Source organism: Mauremys reevesii, linkage group 19 (genome assembly GCF_016161935.1).
Source record: "Mauremys reevesii isolate NIE-2019 linkage group 19, ASM1616193v1, whole genome shotgun sequence".
NCBI classification, from domain to species: domain Eukaryota; kingdom Metazoa; phylum Chordata; order Testudines; family Geoemydidae; genus Mauremys; species Mauremys reevesii.
Genome location: NC_052641.1, coordinates 17400075 through 17423799, shown reverse-complemented (window position 1 = coordinate 17423799; position 23725 = coordinate 17400075). Strand labels below are relative to the sequence as shown.

At 41.9% G+C, this 23725-nt stretch overlaps 1 protein-coding gene across 6 annotated transcripts; it reads right to left on the bottom strand.

Moving 5' to 3' along the window:
• Nucleotides 1–70: 70 nt before the first annotated feature.
• Nucleotides 71–22690, bottom strand: STKLD1 (serine/threonine kinase like domain containing 1). Of its 6 annotated transcripts, none has more exons than XM_039506197.1 (20): nt 22502–22690; nt 20611–20709; nt 20034–20078; nt 17816–17890; nt 17092–17196; nt 15593–15663; nt 14655–14770; nt 13938–14056; nt 13659–13819; nt 12867–12997; nt 12055–12138; nt 9608–9724; nt 7542–7682; nt 6545–6673; nt 4878–5006; nt 3436–3564; nt 2805–2945; nt 1725–1804; nt 383–431; nt 71–284 (listed from the first exon to the last, which is right to left on the bottom strand). In XM_039506197.1, the coding sequence occupies exons 2-19, from the start codon at nt 20671–20673 to the stop codon at nt 384–386; spliced, it is 1884 nt and encodes a 627-aa protein (XP_039362131.1). In that variant the 5' UTR covers nt 20674–20709; nt 22502–22690; the 3' UTR covers nt 71–284; nt 383. The 6 variants fall into 6 exon arrangements, with proteins under 6 accessions (XP_039362131.1, XP_039362130.1, XP_039362128.1 ...); XM_039506196.1 differs by lacking the exon at nt 22502–22690 and adding an exon at nt 21620–21723; XM_039506194.1 differs by lacking the exon at nt 22502–22690 and adding an exon at nt 21405–21575.
• Nucleotides 22691–23725: the final 1035 nt, after the last annotated feature.

Below are 23725 nucleotides of genomic sequence, written 5' to 3'. Positions count from 1 at the left end.
GGTAGAGCTAATCCTGAAAATAAATAATCCATGGACCAAAAGCTCACTAAATACATAAAGCTCATGTAACTGTAGACCTTAGTATGATTTTTATTAATCTTTTAGGAAAGTATAGTATACATTAAATATAGTTTAAAAATCCACAAAGTAAGACAGGTTCCGAAAATAACAGACGCTCTGTTGCCAGACTCTCAATAGTCAGTAGTCAAAGTGGTCCGTTGTAAAGAATACAATGGAATATGTTCAAGCAGATGATGTCTATACAATACAGGCAGTATCTCCTTCTGGGGAGAAAAATCTTTTTAAAATATTTCTGAAGGAATCAAGCATTTCTACCTGAATCAGAAGACTTCAAGCCTTGTATATATAAAACAGCTTTTACCTTACTTCTGCAGTTTCAAAAGTGCTGAATCCACAAGGGTAATTATCTCCTGGGGAGAAAGTGAGAACTCTTAAATACAAGTTTATCCTGGTTTTTACTTTACAGTGTAAAGATATAATTAATAACTATGGTACAAAAATCTATTCTGTATTTAATATATGTCCTTTTATAGGAGTTCAGACGGTATATCTCATTTGCATTTTTGGGTCTCAATAACTTATTTCAATATTTTTAGCAAACGGGTGGCCTAATTTGGACACTTTACTCTCACCCATAATTCCTTTGTACTACAGGATTGGCTCTTAAAACTATAAAATTTACATAATCTGTCTAAAAATAAAAAAAATGCTAAAAGGTCATCAGGAATCTGCTCTAAATATTTAGGAATAGTTGTAATGTTACATAATGTTTAAGTACACTGAGCAATACCTAGCTTGTAAAAAGCCTTGATTAGAGGAAGAGAAAAATGGGAGAGGGAAAGTCCTCTCTTAGGTTTTGTAATAAAATAATTGTTATTTTTTCAGTGTATTTCACATGTGGAATGTGTTTTGGCTTTTTTAATGGGAATGGTAATGATAGCTAGAGAAACATTGTGGAAAGTAGTGACTTTGTGCTATGGCCTATGAGGCAAACATTCTGGAGGAAGAGAACTGTGAGCAAATTAAATTCATGACTAAGACAAGAGTAAGGGTGGAGGCTCTGACTATCGGTTTTGGTGGTTTGTTTTTTTAAATAACTGCTACATGCTTGATGGCAAACTACTCTATGTTAATAACTTGGTGGTTTAAGAGTGTAGGTCGCTCTAGTGTTAGAAAAACAAAGGTGGGAATTATTTTGCTGTTTGATTAATTTAACAAAGTAATTCCCCAGGACAGCAAACCCACCCAATTAAGTGGCTTGGGCTTTTTAGGGTTATTTAATAGATCAGTAAATCCCTCTCTGCTTTGTAATATAGTTGTCTTGCTCCTATATACTTTAACCTGTATTTCTGGTACGAAAAATGTAATAAAAAAATACATGCAGGCTAATGCTGGATGAAGCAGGAATAGTGTCAAACTTGCATTTAATTGATTTAAGAGTATCTTCAACATGCTCCACCTGCTTATGTTTTTAGTACACTTAGAAATATTCTGAGTCCCCATGCCTCCAGAGTACCCTGCACACTGAATCCACGCTAAGCCCCTACCCCCACAAGTTCCTGCACTATGTCTTCCTCTGGGTAAGATGGATGCCACAAACAACTCCAGAGGATTGATGTTTGTGCAATCCACAGCCAAGAAATAAAACCATTTGTACGAATAGACTGAGTGTGCTCTTTGTTACCACAGTGACTTCCGCCTACCAGACTGGATGTAAACTTGACTTTCATTTCAGTCAGCAGCTCCTTCATATTCTGGGAGATCATCTCTAGCACTATGTCATCTGATGAAAAGGAACAGGGGAATCTAGCTTAGTTACTGTAATAAACAATGTTTGGAATAATACTTCACCTTCCATAGCTCTCACCTGACAATGGCCAAAGGGACGAGGGGGAGGGAAAGGCCCTTATATTAGGAAACAAGAATATCATAAAGAAGTTTGAAACAAACATAAGGTTTATTGTAACCTCAGGTGCATGATTAAAGTATTACTGCCAAGAGGAAAAGTGGGATCAGGTTAGATGGAAATTAAAGTAAATCAAGTAAGGGACAATTGAAAGATTCCTTCAGCATCCATAAGATGCTAATGAGCATCCATGTTAGTACAATTGATATGCAAGCACAGGAACCGAGAGGCCTGGAGCTCTGCCTCTGTGTATTAATTACTTGTACTGCAGTAGAGTGCACAGGCTACAACAAAGATTGGGGCCCCATTGCATTGGGTGCTGTTTAACCACATCATGAGAATGTGTGTCTGCCCTGAAGAGCTTACTGTCTAGTTAAAAATGTGCGGACAGAAAGCAGTATTAGTAGGCAAGAGCAGTTTAAATGGAAGGGTCAGATGTTATTAACTTGTGGGATAAAAATGAGCCAGTGCATTATTTCTGAGGTGGGCCGCACCTGAAGTTTTGTTTCCTTCCTTTCTCCTGTCTTTCATAAGACAAGCAAGGCTCTATGCTTATCTAGATGTTCTTATTCAAACTGCAACATATTGCCTTTCCTGCTTCACTATTTACACTTCCATGGTGAACGATCTGGGGAGAAGCAACCCCAGATATGCAATAGCTCCTAACCTGAATCTGAAAACATATATCAGGTTTCATAGCACAGAAGGTGAGCTATAGCTTACTGTACAGTATGGTAGTCTGGCTGGGGACTGCAAGCAGTAATTTCCAGTCACTGTGCTCACTGACAGTGCAGAATTATTCTTGGTTGCTGTTATTTTATGCACTGCCTGAACAAAAAGGACTGGCCAAAGACAAGAAAGAACAACAAGACCTTACCGTACTGAACCATCTCATTAATCAGAATACAGATGTTCTCCACCACTTCTGGATCATCACAGTGAAAGTGGTAGGAATCTTTGATCAGGCTTATTCCACTGCCCTTTGTATCTGTTACTATAAGTCTGAAAGCCGATAACTCTGAAAAAGAGAGACACAAGTGCTACTAGGCAGTGGCAGATTGCCTACCTTGGAAACTATTCGGAAGCACCTTCAGATAATGTGTAGGATTGTGTAAGCAGCTGACACTTTCTTGCATGACAAAAAACTTCTCTTTATGTCCCAGATACCCTTTGTTAATTTTTCATTAACCGCTCCTTGAGCTGTAGCCTTTTTACACACTAGAACGTCATCACAAGGAAGCATTTAAAACACAGACAGAGTTTACAATAGGGTCCCTCTCCCTCTGCTGATCCACCAGTTCCCTCTGACATTTATGCTTCTGTTCTTGGGCAGGAGGGGCTAATACAGTTTTCTTGTTTGAATGTTTTTCTCCTACGGGTAGAAGGAGAAGACTGATCCAGGAGGGCAGATGCCCCTCCCAACCCCACTGGGAACCTTCAGTCTTTACAGTGTTGTTTGCCTCTGATGCCCACTTGCCATTGGTAAAAACACCTTTCTGGCTTGTTACCAGATATCCTTAGGAGGCTTGCCAATGCCAAGCAGGTATTCTTCACCAGCACTGGCCTTTCTGGATTCATCCTGAGAGCATCCAACAAAAGCAGAGTTGTTGGTTCATACTGGTTTTCAGTTAAGCAGCCTGCAAAAATAGCCAGTGAAATACCCATCAGTGCTTTCAGCTTCTGCAAGAATTCCTTTACCGTGCACCAAAACTAAAAAGTAAGCCCTGTTAGGCCTATTTTACTATACTACAGACTAATCAAATAGCTGATCATCGTGAATTGGTCCATGGGCTCAGAGACAGTTATGAGCCACCTGCTAGGTGAAGCTCCAGGTTCAATTCCTGGTTCCAGCCTCTCATTCTCCAGATCAGCAGAGGGTAGGAATGATGCAAAAACAACACCCTCTACTCATAGGGGCTGGGGAGGAAAGAATGCAGTGGCTAGAAGGCTGGTGGCCATAATAAGGGGATTGAATGGTGGAGATGAAAATGGAGAAAGGGTGACATGAAAATGCTGCAAGGATGTTTTCATCTATAAAGTGATTTCGAAGAAGCATTAGTACAGGACTCATACTGCAAAGATGTTCCTTTTAATGTACATGCATAGCGATATATAGATAATACTTTTATTTTTAACTTGTCATGTTCTTCCCAAGACACTGATGACATTCATGTTAAACACCTTTCTTATACTCTCCACAGCAGTAATACTGTACTGGTGGTTTTACATAGGAACAGAGAGTAACAAACCTGGGATTCTTTAGTTGTGAGAGAAGACAACTAAGAGGTGACAATCTATTCTACATAGGTTCTTAAACCGTGCTCATCACTGTAGTATCTGATAGCTAAGAGTTATTACAAAATTAAACTTTATCTGAGGTTGTCAGAAAGAGACAAACTAGGGCAGGGTTTCTCAAACAGGGATCGCTGCTTGTGTAGGAAACGCCCCTGGCGTGCCAGGCCGGTGTGTTTACCTGCCCCGTCCACAGGTCCGGCCAATTGCGGCTCCCACTGGCTGTGGATCACTGCTCCGGGCCAATGGGAGTTGCTGGAAGCGGCGCGGGCCGAGGGACTTACTGGCTGCCGCTTCAGCAGCCCCCATTGGCCCGGAGCAGCAAACTGTGGCCAATGGGAGCCGCGATCGGCCAGACCTGCCGATGGGGCAGGTAAACACACCAGCCCAGCCCGCCAGGGGCTTTCCCTGCACAAGCAGCGACCCGTTTGAGAAACCCTGAACTAGGGGGTGCTGGTTCAGTTAGGAGGGTAACTATGTTGCCGGCTAAAGTATAGGTATAAAGCCAGCTAAGGTACAGCAGGTTGTATTGCACCAAGGTAACGTATAGAGGATTTACTTCAACATTCATTTTAATTACTACTTAAATAACTGCTGTGTGTGATTTTGTCAGACTAACCCCTGCTGTGCATGAAGCACAGCAAGCATGAAAACTCACCCTGAAGTGTCAGAACCCAGAGGGCAGAGCAAGCCGACTCAACCACCTCTCCATTCTCACGGTGTTCTTGGAGGACTCCAGTGATAATCTGGACAGCATTTTTTAGTGATGCTTGCCCCATGTTACTTTCTGAATTAGGAAGTAAATCCAAATGCCAATATATCAAGCAGAGTTTGTTAACTCAAACATTAACACAGTGAGCAGATTAAACTGCATGCAAACAACATCTTACTGCACAAAGGTATCAGAGAAGTTATGTTTTTTGTATAAAAACTCACTATTGATTAGTTATATATTTGATTTATTTGATCATGCTCTAGATTCCTTCCATCAACTCTTCTTTACATTAGTAAAATACACCGTTACCTTGATATAACGCCACCCAATATAACACGAATTTGGATATAACGTGGCAAAGCAGTGCTCCAGGGGGGCGGGGCTGCGCACTCCGGTGGATCAAAGCAAGTTCAATATAATATGGTTTCACCTATAACGCAGGAAGATTTTTTGGGTCATAAGGACAGCGTTATATCGAGGTAGAGGTGTAATCTTGCATTATTCCAGCTGTTTTCATCTGCAAAAGCTTTGCAAGCTTAATCTAACATGCAGACTATATACAGGAATTGCTTCACCCAAACCTAAAATGCATCCATCTGTGGGCAGAACATAGCAATCAGGCATGATACTTAACAAATCCCACAGAGAAAAATACCAAGTTGAACCTGGAGTGGGAAATCACACATGCAGAATACAATTCCGCACATTTTTGTTTTGGTTTTTTGACCTTGACAATGAGAACAACACATCGCTGCTCTTTCAGTAATTTCAGTAATTGAGGCGGCGTGCCGTGGGAGGGCGGCAGGCGTGCCTGCGGGAGGTCCACCGGAGCCGCGGGACCGGCAACCGCCAGAGCGCTCCCCGCAGCATGCCGCCCTGCTTGGGGCGGCGCAATTCCTAGAGCCGCCCCTGGCCCGGGGTCAGGGCCTCAGATTTAGGTCTGGTGCAAAAGGGGATCTCCCAGCAGCAGCATAATGCAATAGTTCAGCACTGACTCAGTAGAAGGAATGCCACCTGCTGGTGTTCCTTGGAGCCTGATCTTGTTTCAACTGTGAGATATGACAGGACTGTAGGATAGAAATGCATGGCTGGAGGTTTTTTACAACAATCTCTTCCTGGGAAAGTTAGGGTGTATTGAGGGGTTATTAAAAAAGCTACTTATTTCAAAGACAATTCCCCGCCTCTACCAATGTATCATCTAATTCACCTCCATTTGCTAGGCTTGTTTCTAAAATCAATCCAATATGCTGATTACACTTCATTTCCTCTTCTTATCACAACACATCACATTATGTGATGGAACCTACAGCCACATAACCCACTTTTCATTTCTGAATGTTTATAAACAGTATGCATCGTAAAATTTACAAATGGGTCCCTACCACCACTAGGGATATTGAGACGTTCACACTGATCTTTAGTCTGTGTTGCCCCATAAGCTCACTCAATGATGGATCTTCTAATGCTACTTAATCAAAGCTCTCAACCACATTCTTTTCTCCAACACCCCACTGTACCCAAAGTTGGGAGAAGTCAGTAAAAGGTTTCATCCCCGAGCTACAAGAATCTCTGAATCCAGCTAGGCACAGTATCTGCTGTGTTCTACTTACCATTCACAGCCACGCTCCAAAGAATACCAGAGCAAGAAAGGCAGATCTGTCTGTTCTGAGGAAAATTGCTTATAATTGACAGAACATCTGTGATGACTCCAGCTTTCCTCAGTGCTTCTGCAGCCATTTCTAATAAGCACAGAAAAGGACATATAATTATATTGCCACTGCCACCACTACACAACTAATTTAAATCAAAAGGAGTCATGAAACAAGGGAATAACATAATATGATCAAGGGCAATATGAAAACGAGCAAAAGAAATGTACTGGATTCTTAATGAGACCCACATGCACACAGACTATACTAGTGGTGACTGGCCTTTTCAGAACCTTCTCAGTTTGGCCATCTCCTCCCATTATAGTTTTGAGCTTCATGGAAGAAACAAAAAGAGAGTTACTGAGAGGGCACCAATCACTGCCATTCAAGTCAGTCTAGCAATCCAACCAACCTAGTCAACTCCAGACTTAAGAATTCATTTTGAACAATAACTTAGGTAATTTAGGTCAAAAGTGCCAAGAATCTTAGACAGCTGCCTTTTGCTCAGGGGAGGGGGAGTTTGCTGCTGGTGATAAGCGGAGCACCCATGGAGTCAGCACTTATGGCCACAGCTGTAAGTCAACCTAACATAGGTCAACTTAGAGTTGTAGTGTAGACATGCCCTGAGGCAGAGCCAGCAATGGAACCCAGGTTTCATGCCCTAGCTTTCCCCAGTGTTACCATCTGTGTAAATTAGTAAGAATCACTTGTTAGCCAACCAAGACTGAACACACCACCTCTTTAATACATCCAGTCTCAAACCACTTAGTCCACATATAGTACCTTATGCGCCCAGCTGTCTTGCAACTGGAACTGGCTGACTAATGCTTTTGAGATGGAAAAATAACCCATGTACAGCAACATATCTATGCTAAATCACAGAGTTCTCCATTATGTATCTAATCCAACAAATAAAGGTGGATAAACAACAAGAACATGTCCATATGAAAGGACCCACCACTGGCTGACATCATCATTAGTAAAGTGCAGATCATTGAGAGCAGTTCTTCATTTTCAGAATACGTTCTCATTGTCTTTAACAGAGAACTGATTCCTTCCTCACCAACTAGCATCTCCACATCCACATTCTGTTGTAGGGCTGTCAAAAGCAAAACATGGAACAGCATGAGGATACTTCAGCAGCTTTCACTGAAGTCTGATTTTTCTGCTCTCAGCATAAGTATACCATGAAGCAAGCATCATTTGTTGACTTAACATAGACTATACGGTTATATTTTCCCCTCTCTTCCTGAAATCAAACTGCTCTTTTTGTCTCATTTTCTGCAATTTTCATATGTTCCTTTGGGAAATTATGTCACAAAAATTAGAACAGGTAAAAGAAGAATGAAAAGGAGGTACAGTCTAGTTATTTACATTATTTTTGCACAGGACATTTGTTCTTATTCACAGGCAACTTTAAACCTATGGGTTTCTCCTAGAGTTAATCATATTGCATCTTACACCAAAATTTTGCTAGCTACCAGGGCTATATTATCAAAAATGTGTCCCTAAATCGTATGCAGAAAGCACAATTGAAAACTGATCATTAACAAATTTCAAACTCTGCACATAAGCAATCACCCATTTTGCCCATTCAGTAGCATGCTTTGCAAGCATATTCTGAGAATTTAACCATAGCACTGAACCACATCACTTGTTTATAAACTTTAGTAAAAATCTGCATGCAGGACTTGGGGAAAAAATTTACAAAAGCTTTCGTTCTTTAAAAGTCAACATTTATTAAAATAAATAAAAAGTAATTTGCTGCATCAATGAGGCCTGAAATTTTAACAAGTTTAAGGGGTGCTGCTTTTTTAATTATATACAGAATCGGGGGAGGGCCTTTAACTTTTGAGGTCAACACAAGCTTTATAAATATGTCACAATGTAATGTAGTGCATTAAGAGTCTCTATTATTTGCACTCTTTACAATGGAGCAAATTCTGGTATTTACATTCTTCCAAATGGAAGAATTTCTAATTTCAGTTGTGCAGAAAAACTTTTGCCTTAATTTACTGTTGGTTTCAGTTTACCTAGCAGGTGCCAAAGGAATATTTTCTGCATTTGAACTAGTTCATTCAAAGTTGAGACCAACTGGGAGATGAAAAAGCAAGAAATCTCATTTCCTCTTCCAACAGGTGGGAGAGGATGAGATCTACTAATTCTAAAAACTTGAAGGACATAGGACCAGATTTTCAAAGGCATTTAGGCACACAGAAGTACAGATAGGCACCTAGTGGGATTTCAAAAAGTGCATAAACTGGTTAAGTGCCTAATTCCCAGAGATTTCAAAATCTGGTGCACGGTGATCAAAAACACTCCATCAATTCACTAGCTACAGCTAATACTTCCTCTGCTTAGTAAACCAGTTAGTTTTAAATGCAAAACATGTTTTGAGAAACTTTTTTTTCTTACATATGCAGCACAGTTAAGGTAGTTTTATTTAACTAGTAAAAAACTAATTTAAAATGTTGTTTTTGTTCATTTTAACTGCATTCTAATTTTCATCCAAATGCAGCTTGACACACATCATGAATAAACAAAAATAATCTAATAAATGGGAAATGTATCATTCATTATTTTCTATCATAAAAAAATAAAAATTAAGATTCTGAATCAATGTCTGTTTAAATAAATATGTATAGATATAGCGTATCCTCCTGGTGAGCAAATGGAAATACCAAATTTAATATAAAGGCTGTATTTAGTTGCAAATAACCATGTTTTAATGATACCAGCTAATGAGAATCATCCTTCCTTTAGGAAAACTACTAAAAAATACAAATGCAAAACAAAATTGAATCAAGGTTTCTTGCTTGCTGATTTCTATCACTCTGATTTAAATCAAACCACCAACCCTAGAGAATCTGGACTCCCATTAAAGCTGGCTAAATCCCCATGTAACTATAAATTTACCCCTTAATATCTTAGTATGAATATTAATTGTCACCAAATCCATTTCAAATCTTGTTTACTACATGTAACAAGTTACTCACTGTTTAGTATGGAACCTCATTACTGTACCTTGGCCAATAATGTCAAGCAGTAATCTGCAGCCATCTAATTGTAGCTCTAGAGAATCTATATGAGTCTTCATTGCACAAGTGACAGGATCCAGAAGTTCTAGCAAATACATTAAGGCTATAAAGAAAAGAATTGTTAGAGTCAACATTTAATAACACTGTGAACATCTTAGCTGGTTTATATGCCTCCCACCTTCAATACAACATGGAGTTCCTAGCTTTAGGACAGGTTTGGGTCCCCGTGCATGACATGATAAGGCAGAGATGGTTAAACAATGTCCTTGATCTGAAAGAAAAGCTGTGCATATCAAGATGGAGCATTACACACTGATACCAGTAGTCTCGTGGGCACCTCCTCTGCGTTAAAGACAAAAGCAGCCACAATCTTCCATTTTGTTCAAGTTAGTTGTAGCCATCTTCCTCCTAGGAAGTAGTATTGCAGCTCTTGGTTGGCTACATGCTAAGTCAGTGGTTCTCATCAGAGAGGTCTTCCAAGGGCTACATCAACTCATCTAGATATTTGCCTCGTTTTACAACAGGCTACATAAAAAGCACTAGTGACGTCAGTACAAACTAAAATTCCATACAGACAATGACTTGTTTATACTGCTCTATATTCTATACCAGTGATCCCCAACCTTTTCATCTGCGGGCGCCAGACGAAGGACCGTGGCAGCAGTGGAGCATCCGCCGAAATGCCGCCGAATTTCTGCGGCGTTTCGGCAGCAACACCTCTCGATGACACCACTTGTCAGCAGCAAGCAGCGTCATCGAGAGGCGTTGCCGCCAAAATGCCGCAGAAATTCAGCGGCATTTCGGCAGATGCTCCACCACCGGCCAGGACGCGGGCGCATTTAAATGCCCCAGTGGGCACCATGGCGCGGGCACCGCGTTGGGGACCCCTGTTCTATACACTGAAATGTAAGTACAATATTTTTATTCCAATTTATTTATTTTATAATTATATGTAAAAATGAGAACGTAAGCACTGTTTCAGTAACAGTGTGTTGTGACACTTTTGTATTTTTATGCCTGATTGTGTAAGCAAGTAGTTTTTAAGTGAGGTGAAACTTGGGGGTACACAAGACAAATCAGATTTTTGAAAGGGGTGCAGTAGTCTGGAAAGGTTGAGAGCCACTGTTCTAAGTGACATGGGCTAGAATTCTGGTGTGGTAGTGCAGAGAAATTATGCTTTTCAGACTCGGGGGGGAGATTACTTCACTAGGTTTCTCAGTCCTAGCAAGTCTTTGGGCAGGGTTAGCTAGTCCAAAAGGGAGCGACACACTTGTCCAAGGGAACTTAGATGTCCTCTTGGAACCCATTCTAACCATTCTCAGAGACAGAGCCATCCCCTGGGTACAACAAATTGGGGCGACTGCCCCAGGCCCACACTTTAGGAGGCGGGCGGGGAGGTGAGGTGGACGGGTGAGCGGGGTGAGGAGGCGAGCAGCGGGCGGGCGAGGAGTAGTGGGGTGGGAAGGGAAGAGGCAGGGCAGGGCCTTGGGGGAAGGAGTGGAGTGGGGGCAGGGCCTGGGTGGAGCTGGGGGGGGGAGGGAGCACCCCCTGGCAGATTAGAAACTCAGCATCGATGTCCCGGGCCCCGCATCCCCCTAGGGACAGCCCTGCTCAAACATTTAAAATATCAGCTGTAACAAATCCCACTTATATCACTGCTAGCAAGGGTCTATTCATGCCTATTCAAACTGTTATTTATCACAGTGTCACATTATTTCAATGGGAAAAGCCACTTTTCAGTTGAAATGCTTCACAGATATTGGCAGATGACAGGAAATCATGTTCTTTCCCCTTATTGCTTACAGTCCTAGAGCTTTAAATCATTATACTTTAATATCTACCCAGATCGTAAACATCTCTATGTTTAATATCAAAGGTCAATGCCCATATGAAAAGTGATAATAGTTTGAAATAAGAGTACTATTAGTGGAATTTGTTTAACAGAGTGAATTTAGAGCTCATAAAAGCATTAGTCTAATAGCACTGCAGAGAGCTAGGCATAATGAAGGGAGAAGCTATGTAACCTTCCAACACACAGCTCTGCCAAAGCACTAAAATTCCAACCTGCATCACTCTCTGTTATTACAGTCTTGGGACCCCACAGGTCTCTGACAACACACACCAGCCCTGACGTACAGCATCTTTCGTCCTGCTCCACAAATGCAGCTCTGCCAGTGCATTGTAATTCTGTCCAACAATATCTCTGCTATTTCAGTCCAAGCTTTTCCCAAACAGAGATAGATAGATGTGCACAAGTGGAAAACAGGTTGGGACCAATCAAACTCATTTTCACTTGTAGCCAACAGCAGAATTTGAACCCAGTTTTCTAACAGGCTAATGTACTATTATGCAATATATTTTCCCCACTATTTTCAGAGTAAAAACAGTGAGCAAGAACATAGTAAAACAAAATGCTGAAATATTGACCCATACCATTTTCTTCTCCCAGTAAGCTGGCAAGGCGCTTTATGGCTTTTGCTTGAGCCTGCTCTATGTCCCAGTAAGTCTGCATAAATTCTGCATAAAACAAGACATCAGAAGTTTCTTCTGTCATTTTACACAAATATTTACAGGATACATTCATAATTTTATTGTTTTCCTATTCTGTGCCCAGCCTGTGAATTCACATAATTGAAAGAAATTCAGCTTGAGACTCAGTTAAAAAAAAAAAAACAGAAAACGGAAAGAAAGCATCAAACAGTTTAAAATTGCAAAACTCACTCAAAATAGTGGGTGTGTTGATATTTAGGAGCCACCACAAACCTTGTAATGTTGCTATCTCATAAAATTATTGTTCTTTAAAAACACTCCAATATGAAATTATGTTAATAATAAAATGTAAAGATATATAAGTAAACAAAATTATTTAAAGGAGCAGCTTTTTCTCTTTAGCCAATAATGCATTCTAACGTAATATCTTAACAGGTTTAACTGCCGTAAACTAGAATGCAATCAGAGTGGGGAGCTCCCAGGAATTTCAGAACAGTCTGACAAAAATTCTTTTAATAACACTCTCTCACCCTATTCAGACAGAACATTAGATAAGAGCTACTACTCTTGTGAAGTTATAAGACTGGTGACACAGAGATTCTTGTCCAAAACAGTGATGTATTTCATTTCAGGTACAATGGGTAGCCATACATTCATTCATTTCTGTAATATAATACATCCTAAATGGAACACACATGGCATTTCAATAGAAAACTAATGTCAGTATCTCAAAGACAACTTATTTTCCTGATTACCTAAAACACTTCCAATTCCTCCTTCAAGGAGCACATCTAAAATTGCTGAAGGCAAGGTTTTTTCCTGTTTTGATAAAGAGGAACCAGCAAGAGTCAAACATTCCATAACATATGGAATATCAACCAGATCCCTAGAGAAGGAGAGAGAGAGAAAGTCAACAAAGTTTTCCTATTGATTTTGGTGTGTTTTGTTGGAAGTGGAAGTGTTAATTAGTGGGTAAAATAGGGTTCTGGTTGTCAGGACTCCTAAATTCTGATCTTGACTCTTTCACTGATTTTGTGACTGTGGGCAAGTCAGTTAACCCTTGTGCTTCATTTTACCTACCTGGAAAGTGGACATAACACTAGCCAATCTCATTATGTACTCTGAGGCTTAATTAATTAATGTTTGTAAAGAGCTTTGAGATTCTTATATAAAAATAAAACCTTAGTCAATGCAGACATTTTCTGAGAATGTAAACTGTATACAGACTACAGCCCAGCCTCCAAAAGAGTGTCTATAACTTCGTTTTATAACATAATTCTCCAACAAAACCAACTATCCTTTCTGACCAGAGAATCTCTGGTCAGTGTACACTCATTTCAAAGATGGGGAAACCAAGGCACTGATAGGTGAAGTGACTTTCTTACAGCAAGGTAGCACAGTGAGTCAGTTGCAGAGACAGGGATAGAACCTAGAAACCCTGGCTCTCAGTCCCCTAATCTAAAGACTGAAGAACACTCCCTCTTACAGGAGATGGGTGGGGAAAATCAAAAAACAGAATAGAGCAAGAGACAATGTCCAGAACTCACTTTGCTGAGGGTCTCATACTGGGCTGAATCTGTAGCATCATAAGTAAAATTTGAAACAAAGGCAGAGTATCTTTATTCCCTTTCTGCATTATCGTCAGAACTCTCTCAAGACTACTGGTGTCCTTTCTAATATCCTGCAGTAATGAATTTGTCTCTTTCACCTGTAAAGAGCAGAATATTGGTAGACTCTGTATGTATTCACTTTGTGGATCTCTTTGGGGTTTTTTAAAAACATTACATTCCCAGTGAAATGTTCGTGGTACTCTCAATAGTACATACATTCAGAAAGAAGCAGGTCATCATGTCTAGGAGAATACATCCCAAAGACCAGATGTCAGACTTCTCACTAAAGGAAAAGCAGAGTGCTTCAGGGGACATCCAGGATTTAGAGTCAGGATCTGTTGAAATAAATGTCAGCTCAGTAATGGTTTTGACACTGTGTAATGTGTTGCTTTGCTTGCATGGGTATGACATGTAGATAGCAGTTTCACATCAAAGTACAATTCAGAGAGAAAGATTCTACAGTGAGTTAGATTTTTACTGGTGATACCCCATAGAAGATTCTAAGAAGAACCACACTACAATTAATGACAAACAATTCTCCAAGATCTAACTTCCTATACATTACTGCAAATAGTCTTACAAATCCAGTTTAGCTTAGAGCCATCTCATGACTCCCAAAATATTAAAAGATCTATTTTTACAAACTCATTTTAATACCACAAAACTGCCATTAGATGGTAACATTTTTTATCACTGCTGAGCAAGATTCAGACCAATTATGTAAGTGTGAAAGTTTTCATATCACAATCAATTTATTTAATTCTTGATCTTTTACAATGATCTTGCTCGCTGCTTAGAAGAAATAAAATGTAATAGGCAAAAAAGGGTGTTTTCCGTCTTTATTTTGTTATAGAATTAAACTGTTAAAAAACACAGTTGAATCTCTTTTAAAAAAACAAACAGAATACTAAAATATTAAAATTAAATAGCTACCTTCTTCCACTCTTATCTTCCATTTCATTTCATCAGTCATAAGAGTTTCTACACTGAAATCGCAAAGCATGAAGGATACTTCATCAGTTAAAAGGATGTTAGACGGTTTGAGGTTTCTGCAACACACAGAAATGGTTTTTATCAACATGTTAAATCAGAGCATAATGATGTATAGCTACAGGCTTCTTATCTCTGAGACCTTTTACATAAAAAAGCTGGGCTTTGTTTTTAAGTTACAAATTATAAGAAATAAAATACATTTATTCCCTTTTTTACTGTGAATAAGGCAAAAAACTTTAAAAATTGACACTGGAAGCCTCAACTTATACGAACATTGAGCATGACACTAGTCCTTTTTCCTCTCTTATTCCTGTTAAGTTTGTTCACTCTTTTAGTTTATGAAAGGCACAGCTCATTTGCCAAGGTTTATGCAGGATTATAGACTGTAATGTGAATGAAGAGTCAATATTCCAGCATTTCATTAACTACAGGATCGTGAACACTTTGCAAACATTCAAGAGTTAAATTATACTCATTTTGTGGATGGATAAATCTGGGGAGAACATATGAGTTAAATGACTTGCCTAGAGTCACAACAATCAGATGCAGAAACAGAATCCAGGAGTATAACATCCACTCCCCTGCTTTAATCAATAAATTCACACTCAGACAACCGTGTCTAAAGTCAAACACCACGGAGGGGAAAAAATGGTGGGGGGAAGGAGAAGAGCACTGATTAACACTCATACAGTAAATCTACTAATCATCTATCTCTGCTATAAACTCATTTGGACACTCCATCTTATCTCTGAAACTCCTCACCATGCCACCAAAATGTACAATGTCTTGCTTCTCAAGTGAATAGTTGTGCTGAAGTGATAGTTCAGCTGCAAACAGGCAAAGGTCTAGCAGGCAAAGAGGCTGGAATTTCTATTTACCTGTGAAAAACATTTTGTTTGTGTATATAAAACAAAGCATCCACCATCTGCCCCAGGAACTTCTGAAGCATCTATGGACAGAAATAGACATGAAAATGTAGTACACGAAGAATAACTTCATGGTGAAATAAGACATGTCTAATCACATGAAGGCTTCTTAGTTTGATACAGGCTCCAGTCCAAGTGGGAATACTATACAGTAACTCCTCACTTAAAGTTGTCCCGGTTAACGTTGTTTCATTGTGATGTTGCTGATCAATTAGGGAACATGCTTGTTTAAAGTTGTGCAGTGTTCCCTTCTACCGTTTGTTTGGCAGCCACCTGCTTTGTCCACTGCTTGCAGGAACAGCAGCCCGTTGTAGCTAGCTGGTGGGAGCTTGTAACCAGGGAGGACCGGCAGCCCCCCTATCAGCTCCCCGCTCCCCTAAGTTCCCTGTGCTGCAGCCGCCCAGCAGGCTATCAACTGCCGGGCAGGTCAGCTGTCCCTCCCCACACTTCCATGTGCTTCTCCTGCCCTCTGCCTTGGAGCTGCCCCCAGAGACTCCTGCTTGCTGTGCGGGGGGGCTAATGTCAGGGTGTCCCCCTCCTCCCGCTCCTGCACCCCGCTTACCCCTTCTCCATATAGAGCAGGAAGGGGACACGGAGTGAGAGAGACAGAGAGAGCTTGGGGCAGCAGCTGCTGTCAACTTCCTGATCCACTTAAAAAGACAAAGCACTTAAGAGTGGGTTGGCTTACTTAAAGGGGCAGTGTACATCTCTCTCTCTCTCCTACACACACAAGGTGTGTGTCTGTCTCTGTCTACTATACTGTCTCCCCTCCCTCGTGTTCGTGCTGCCTTGTGTGAGAGGCTACATTAACAATGTGTTAACCCTTGAGGGCTCAGCCAAGTGCTAGTTCACCATTTAGCAGCAAGGCATTCCCTGGGAAATATCCCTCCCTCTTCCACCTTCTAACTTCACCACCTCAACCAAGCTTCACAATCATTATAGCTGTGAACAGTATTAAATTGTTTGTTTAAAACGGATACCTAACCCCCACCATTTACATTAATTCTTATAGGGAAATTGGATTTGCTTAACATCGTTTCGCTTCAAGTCGCATTTTTCAGAAACATAACTACAACGTTAAGCGAGAAGTTACTGTACTCCTTTCATTTTCTGCAGATCAATTAACCTGCACATCACCCCTGTGACTTAGGAGCTATTATTATCTTCATTTTTCAGAAGAGAAAACTAAAGCACGGAAAGGTTGAGTTGCCCAGGAGTAGAAAATTACATAAATGCTAAGTTTTATTATTGTGATTGTACAATGACTCAAGTGGCAGAGCTGGGAAGAAAATTCAGAAGTTTTAAGTCCTGGTCTCCTGCTTTAAGCAATAAATACTATACTTTGATGTCTCTGGGGAGCAGCTGGGAAAGGACAGAAGGTGGTGAAAAAAAGTTAAAGGCAGTGAGATTACTTTGCATTTCAATAAAATGCTTTTTCTGTCATTTTTTACCATTTCTTCTACTTTCTCTCGCTTCTTCCTTTTTGCCTTGATCAGAGATGAAAGGTCTCCTTGGCTTGAGTGCTGCATCACCAGACAAAGAAATAGAGATGAAATCTGCAACAGAGATTAGATCAACATTATTTAGTCACTTGCAGGTAATGACATATGCAGCAACAAAGATACAGCAGTTGGGCCTTGCAAACAGATTTGGTGCACACCATGGAAGTATGTGATGGGATTATTTGTCTCCCACAAAAGAGTCAATATTTACTTTTGTCTACTTAAACATAAAACATCTGCTTCTAACAGCAACAAGTACCTTTGAAACCATATGAGCAGTTCCACTCAAACATAAATTCTACTGAATTCAATGGGATTTAGGCCCAAGTACCGTGCAAGGCTGTGTCCACAAAGAAATAGCTCTGGCCTTCTGGCTTCTTTATGGGCCAATTTTTAAGGTGGTTTATTCAGACATGCAAGGAACCGCAGCAGCTTAAAAATTGTGTATCTGTTGCATATGGAAGCAAAAGGAGAAGACACTGCATACAGATACACAGATACAGAGATGCAACACAGCCATGTTGTGCTGCCCCAATGGTAGTGTAACTCAGTTGCCTTCACAGAAGGAGGCTCAATCACAGGCCCAGAAACCTTAAGTGTCCCCTTACCTAGCTACAGAAACTTTGACATGCCAGTTTGTGCCTCCACTCTAACAGGCTGTTTTCATTCTCACCTTATTATCCCAGGTGATAAACAATTCTTTGTAAATGCAGATGTTTGAATGCTGAAGTTTCAGCAGATCCATTGCCTGTTGGAAAGACAGCAAATGAAACCCAAAGAGTTTACTCTGAGTGAGCTACAACAATCCACAGGCTTCTTTCTCCTGGATTAAGAAAATGTCTTCAAAACACAGAACACAAAGGGCAGATATCTAACTGTCAATCATGCCATGTCCCTGTCAGAGTAGCCAGGTCCAGTTCTTTTTCAGTTCTATTTCACATTTGCAATCGAAGGCGTGTCAAGAAAAATGAAATACAGTACTTGAGTGAAGCGCTACTCTAAATTTAACTCTGTACAAATAAAGAACAGGAGTACTTCTGGCATCTTAGAGACTAACAAATTTATGTCAGCATAAGCTTTCATGGGCTACAGCTCATTTCTTCGGATGCATAAGCTTATGCTGAAATAAATTTGTTAGTCTCTAAGGTGCCACAAGTACTCCTGTTCTTTCTGCGGATACAGACTAACACGGCTGCTATTCTGAAATCTGTACAAATAGCATATTGGGGTTCAATATTTGTCATCTCACAAGGGATCAGTTCACAAGTAAAAAGATTGTTTCCTAACAGCCAGCCTTACAAACTCATCCTGGAATTTGAAAGTCAAGCTGGGTTATTTCTGGTACACCCATCATCTGCAGTAACCCTGAGTCAACTGTGAATTGCAGGTGTAATTAAAATGCACAAAAAGTGTCCCTCTCTCTAAACCTGGCCATGAGGTAAAGTCTCAAGGTAAAGATCCTGCAGTTGGAACTTACTTAAAAATTCTGTTGTTGATGTGTGAGCTGGAACAGAATTCAGCTCACTCTCCCAAAGCTGTGCTCATGGCACTACAGAGCTAACTGGAGTAAAAAGAAGTAAAAACAAAGGGCCAAATTCCCAGCTAGTATAACTTCATTTACTTTAATAGAACTACATCAGCAGACAATTTGGCTCAAACTTTGGTCGGTAAAGTCAGCAGATCTAATTCTGAATACACACAGGGGGCTGGTATATTGAGTAGAATAGGCAATTTTAATTACTTTCTGACCACAACTAAATATTAATTGGTTTTAAACGTTCTCACTCATTGTGAACAGCAGGTGCTAGGTACAATGAACATCAGCCGTGACACTAGACCAGGGGTAGGCAACCTATGGCACGCGTGCCAAAGGCGGCACGCGAGCTGATTTTCGGTGGCATTCACACTGGCCAGGTCCTGGCCACTGGTCTGGGGGGGCTCTGCATTTTAATTTAGTTTTAAATGAAGCTTCTTAAACATTTTAAAAACCTTATTTACTTTACATGCAACAACAATTTAGTTATATATTATAGACTTATAGAAAGAGACCTTCTAAAAACATTAAAATGTATTGCTGGCTCGCGAAACCTTAAATTAGAGTGAATAAATGAAGACTTGGCACAGCACTTCTGAAAGGTTGCTGACCCCTACACTAGACCATTCTGTTGTGAATATCTGTGTTCTGTTGGAACAATAAGTATGATATTAGCAATATTGCTGACTTATTATTATGTCTTATTTATTAAATTCTGAAGGAGGTATGCACAACGCAGGTACCATAGAAGGGAAAGGCCAGTGAAGACATTCCCATCAAGAAATTTTTAGATCCATGGGCACAAACATCCACACAACATTAAAATAACATATACTATGTAGAAATTGAGTCATTAGTAATAAACAGGACTATGAACAGACAACTCTCCATCCTTCCGGCTAATGACCAAAGAGATGGGCTTTGCACTGTGCCCTAAAGGTAAACAAACACAGGCTCTGAAGTGAGGGCCATCCATTGAGAATAGCTGGCCACTCGAACCCAAATATTCAAGTCTAAGGATTGTTAATAAGAATTCATAGGCTGAACTGAGTTGCTGGAGTCTTAGGGTATGTCTGCACTACAATCAAATACCCATGGCTGGCCTGTGTCAGCTGACTGAGACTCCTGGGGCTTGGGCTGCTGGACTATAAAGTTGTTATGTAGATTCAGGCTCGGGCTGGAGCCCAGGCTTTCGGACCCCACGAGGAGTTTATGGGTAGTCAAGGCCCAAATCAGGTAGGGCTATTTATATTTTCAAATTATTGCTGATAAAGGATTTTTTTTAAGATAAGACCCTGTTTAAGATAAGGCCCTGCTCCTTCTGAATTAGACTAGTAAAAAAAGACTGGACTGCTACCTCCTTCAGGGCATCATTTGCTTGTTGTTCATCAATGCATTCAACCTGTACCAAACAAACAAAAGGCAAAGATAACAATATAATAAAAGACATGGATGAGAATGTAATACAGAGGTGGCCAAGCTTTATGACACTAAGCATCACATTAGTAACCCCACCAGGAGAATGAGATTTGAACCCAATTTGTATATATCATCAGTAACTATACACTGCAACCCTAACATCTACTGTTGGGTGCTTGAATCTTCCTGGCAAGAATAACAGAAATTGATTGCTGGCTGGGTCCAGCAGCAATAAAAAGCTGCCGTTGATCAGCTTTATCCTTCCCCTGCCATGAGAGTGACAGGGACTTAGGGAAGAATGGATAGGAGGGACTCAATAATTGTCTTTTCCACCTTCAACCTTTATGCTCCGGTAATTGATCTGAATGCAACTGCAGTTCAAAACAGTGTCATAATTCAAAGTATAAGCCAACCCAGACCCAGTGCCTGTGACGGTTGGTATGCCAGGTTACGTTACTCTCAGGCAAATGGGCATAGGGAGCTGCATCTCGGTGTCATGGCAACCTAGTTCTCACCTGCTTCAGCACATATTTCCTCCCAGCTCCTCCTTTCTCTGTTTTTAACTCCACCACCAGCATTGTGCCCAGGGCCCCGGGCTCCAGGTGCTCCAGCACCTACGTGGGGGGAACAGGCATTGATAAACATGGGGGAACCTGGGCACAAAAACACCTCAGAGCCTGCAGCTCCCAGCTCCCCCTGGGCAACAGGCACCCCCCAGTTCCCCCTCCTTGGGGGCAACGGGCAACCCCAGCACCCCCTGCCCTGGGAGACAACGGGCACCCCCCGCACTCCTCCCCCTGGGCAACAGGCACCCCCAGTTCCCCCTCCTCGGGGCAACGGGCACCCCCGGCCCCAGCACCCCCTGCCCTGGGAGACAACAGGCACCCCCCGCACCCCTCCCCCTGGGCATCCGGCACGCCCAGTTCCCCCTCCTCGGGGCAACGGGCAACCCCAGCACCCCCTGCCCTGGGAGACAACGTGCACCCCCCGCACCCCTCCCCCGGGGCAACAGGCACCCCCCAGTTCCCGCTTCTCTGGGGCAACGGGCACCCCCGGCTCCCCCTGCCCTGGGAGACAACAGGCACCCCCTGCACTCCTCCCCCTGAGCAACAGGCACCCCCAGTTCCCCCTCCTCCGGGGCAACGGGCACCCCTGCACCCCTGCCTTGGGAGACAACAGGCACCCCCGCACCCCTTCCCCTGGGCAACAGGCACCCCCCCACCCAGTTCCCTCATCGCTGGGACACGACGGGCACCCCCCGAGACCGGCCCCCTGCGCGCTCAGGGGCGGGGCAGCCGCCGCTCCTCACCGTGTATCGCTCCATGGCGGCGGGGCCGGGCCGGGCCGGGATGGCTGCCGGCCGCTCCCGCTGCCCCGGGAGCCAGAAACGGCGCTGCGGGGCTCCCCCTCCGCCAGCCCGCACGCGGCCTCCCGGTGGGGCCCCGGGCCCTGCTCCTCGCTCCCCCTTTCCCTGGGGCCCCTTCGCTTTCGGCCCCGTGCCCCCCACCCGCCCCCGGGCATCACCTGCCAATATTGCTCCTAGTCACGCTTCAGATCAGTAAAGTTATTCATGCGCATAAGTGTTTGAAGGATCGGGCCCTTCAGTCATACTTGCCTGGGGCTTTTGTGGTTGAAGATTGCTGGAGGGAGTCATGTAATTTACTTTCCTCTTAATTTGGGGGGGAGGGGGGGCAGGTGTGCTGAGAGCCATTGAACCAAACTGTAAACCCTCTATATGATGGAAACCGGTTCAAGCCAGGAGGTGCAGCAGCACCTATGCTTTCCATTGATAGTAATATTACTCCCACTGAATAGCTGCTAGATTGCTCAATCATGCTGTTCCTTGGGCAGCCAAAAATCCCATTTAATCCTCTCCATAATGTATCAATTATATAAATCTGCATGTTTTAATAAATGCATCATGATGCAATGAATACCTTATCCATTGCTCAGGCTGTTACTATGATTCCAGCTAATGCAAAATAGATCCAGGGACAAGGAAGAAGAATTTTTGTGCCACTGTGGCCGTGATGCTACACAGACTTTTGCACATGCTCCATTGTACATGTGCAGCGAGTAGTCCAAGTTACTTCAGTAGGATTACTCACAATATCTATAGTTAAGCGTGTGCATAAGCCTTTGCAGGATCAAGACCTTGGTCCTTTTACTGGTCTCCTTCATACATTGCAGACTGATACTGCTGAAGGGAGAATTTTTATTTGAACAGAATAAGCTCTCGCAAAGAATATCAAAGGACTATAACTTTTCAAGGAGCAGGGTGCTCTGTCTGCTTATTTGCACTGCTCTCTTCACATCCATTTGAGCTCTATTCAAGTGTGCACTTGTGTGTGCCACAGTCATTCCATAACCAAAACAGCTTATGACAATTTACTTTAGAGAACTTACTTGATTACATGTTCAGAGCATTATACAAGTTTCTGTGCTTGTGCTTATTTGTTGTGTGTGCTCAACTCATCCTGTTTGTTCTGGAGAATTTTTCCTCACCAAATTAAAAAAAAACCCACTATTACTGCACCTACAGGATAGAGGAAAATATTTTGGTAAAGGGAAAAAGGTTTTGCAAGCCTCAAAAAATATTTATAAACAACATGGGAGGGGAGAGATTGTTTAAATGATGGAAATTATCTTGAGAATGCCCTTTTAAACAACATTACCTTCAGGATGTCAAAACAATTAGATGAAAAGAATCACCTGGGGAAAGGTGCTGGATTTTTGCAGGATGACTCAATACCTATGAAGCAAGCTATTGTTTGGGTCTCAAGGCTTCAAGAATCAATCTGTGTGCAATATTCTCCCATGCACAACTCAGCCTCTGACTTTCCCAATTGATATCCCAGTTGAATTTGTGGGACTGAAGAAGGCAGGTATGAGCAAAAGAGAATGCGTCCAGAACTGGTAGAAATCATGTTTGTAATGAGTCAATAGTGTGACAACATACTTTCCTTAACTCTGTAGGTCCAGCATTTCCTGGCAGATTTTGCTAGCCTCAGAGGCTCACTGTGACCCTCCCCATAGCCCTTCTCTCTCTAGAGCAGGGGTAGGCAACCTATGGCACACATGCCAAAGGCAGCACATGAGCTGATTTTCAGTGGCACTCACACTGGCAGGGTCCTGGGGATTCTGCATTTTAATTTAGTTTTAAATGAATCTTCTTAAACATTTAAAAAATGTGATTTACTTTACATACAACAATAGTTATATATTATAGAATGAGACCTTCTAAAAAAATTAGAATGTATTACTGGCACACAAAACCTTAAATTAGAGTGAATAAATGAAGACTCAGCACATCACTTCTGAAAGGTTGCTAGACCCTGTTCTAGAGGCAAGGGACATGGCTTATGATGAAAATGGCTCAGTAAGTTAACCCTCCCTCACAGTCTCTGAGGTCTCAGTGATTAATCAGGGAGGGGACAGGGGAGCCTAGGCCCACCCTCTACTCCAGGCTCCAGCCCAGGGACCCTAAAATTAGCAGCTATGGTAGCTGACTTTCTGGAAATAGGACATGTACAATTCCCTGGGCCACTTCCCCACAGCAGCCCCCAATATCTCCTTCACCATTACCACAGGGCCTCTTTCCTTGCACCTGCTGTGGCTTTGTACTGCTTC

Excerpts from the sequence above, each read along its gene's own strand:
- STKLD1 (XM_039506194.1), bottom strand. Across the intron at positions 12,139-12,866 it reads AGGAATTGGAAGTGTTTTAG|AATTTATGCAGACTTACTGG; the intron begins GTAATCAGGAAA and ends TGTTTTATGCAG. Across the intron at positions 6,674-7,541 it reads AATGATGATGTCAGCCAGTG|AAATGGCTGCAGAAGCACTG; the intron begins GTGGGTCCTTTC and ends TGTGCTTATTAG.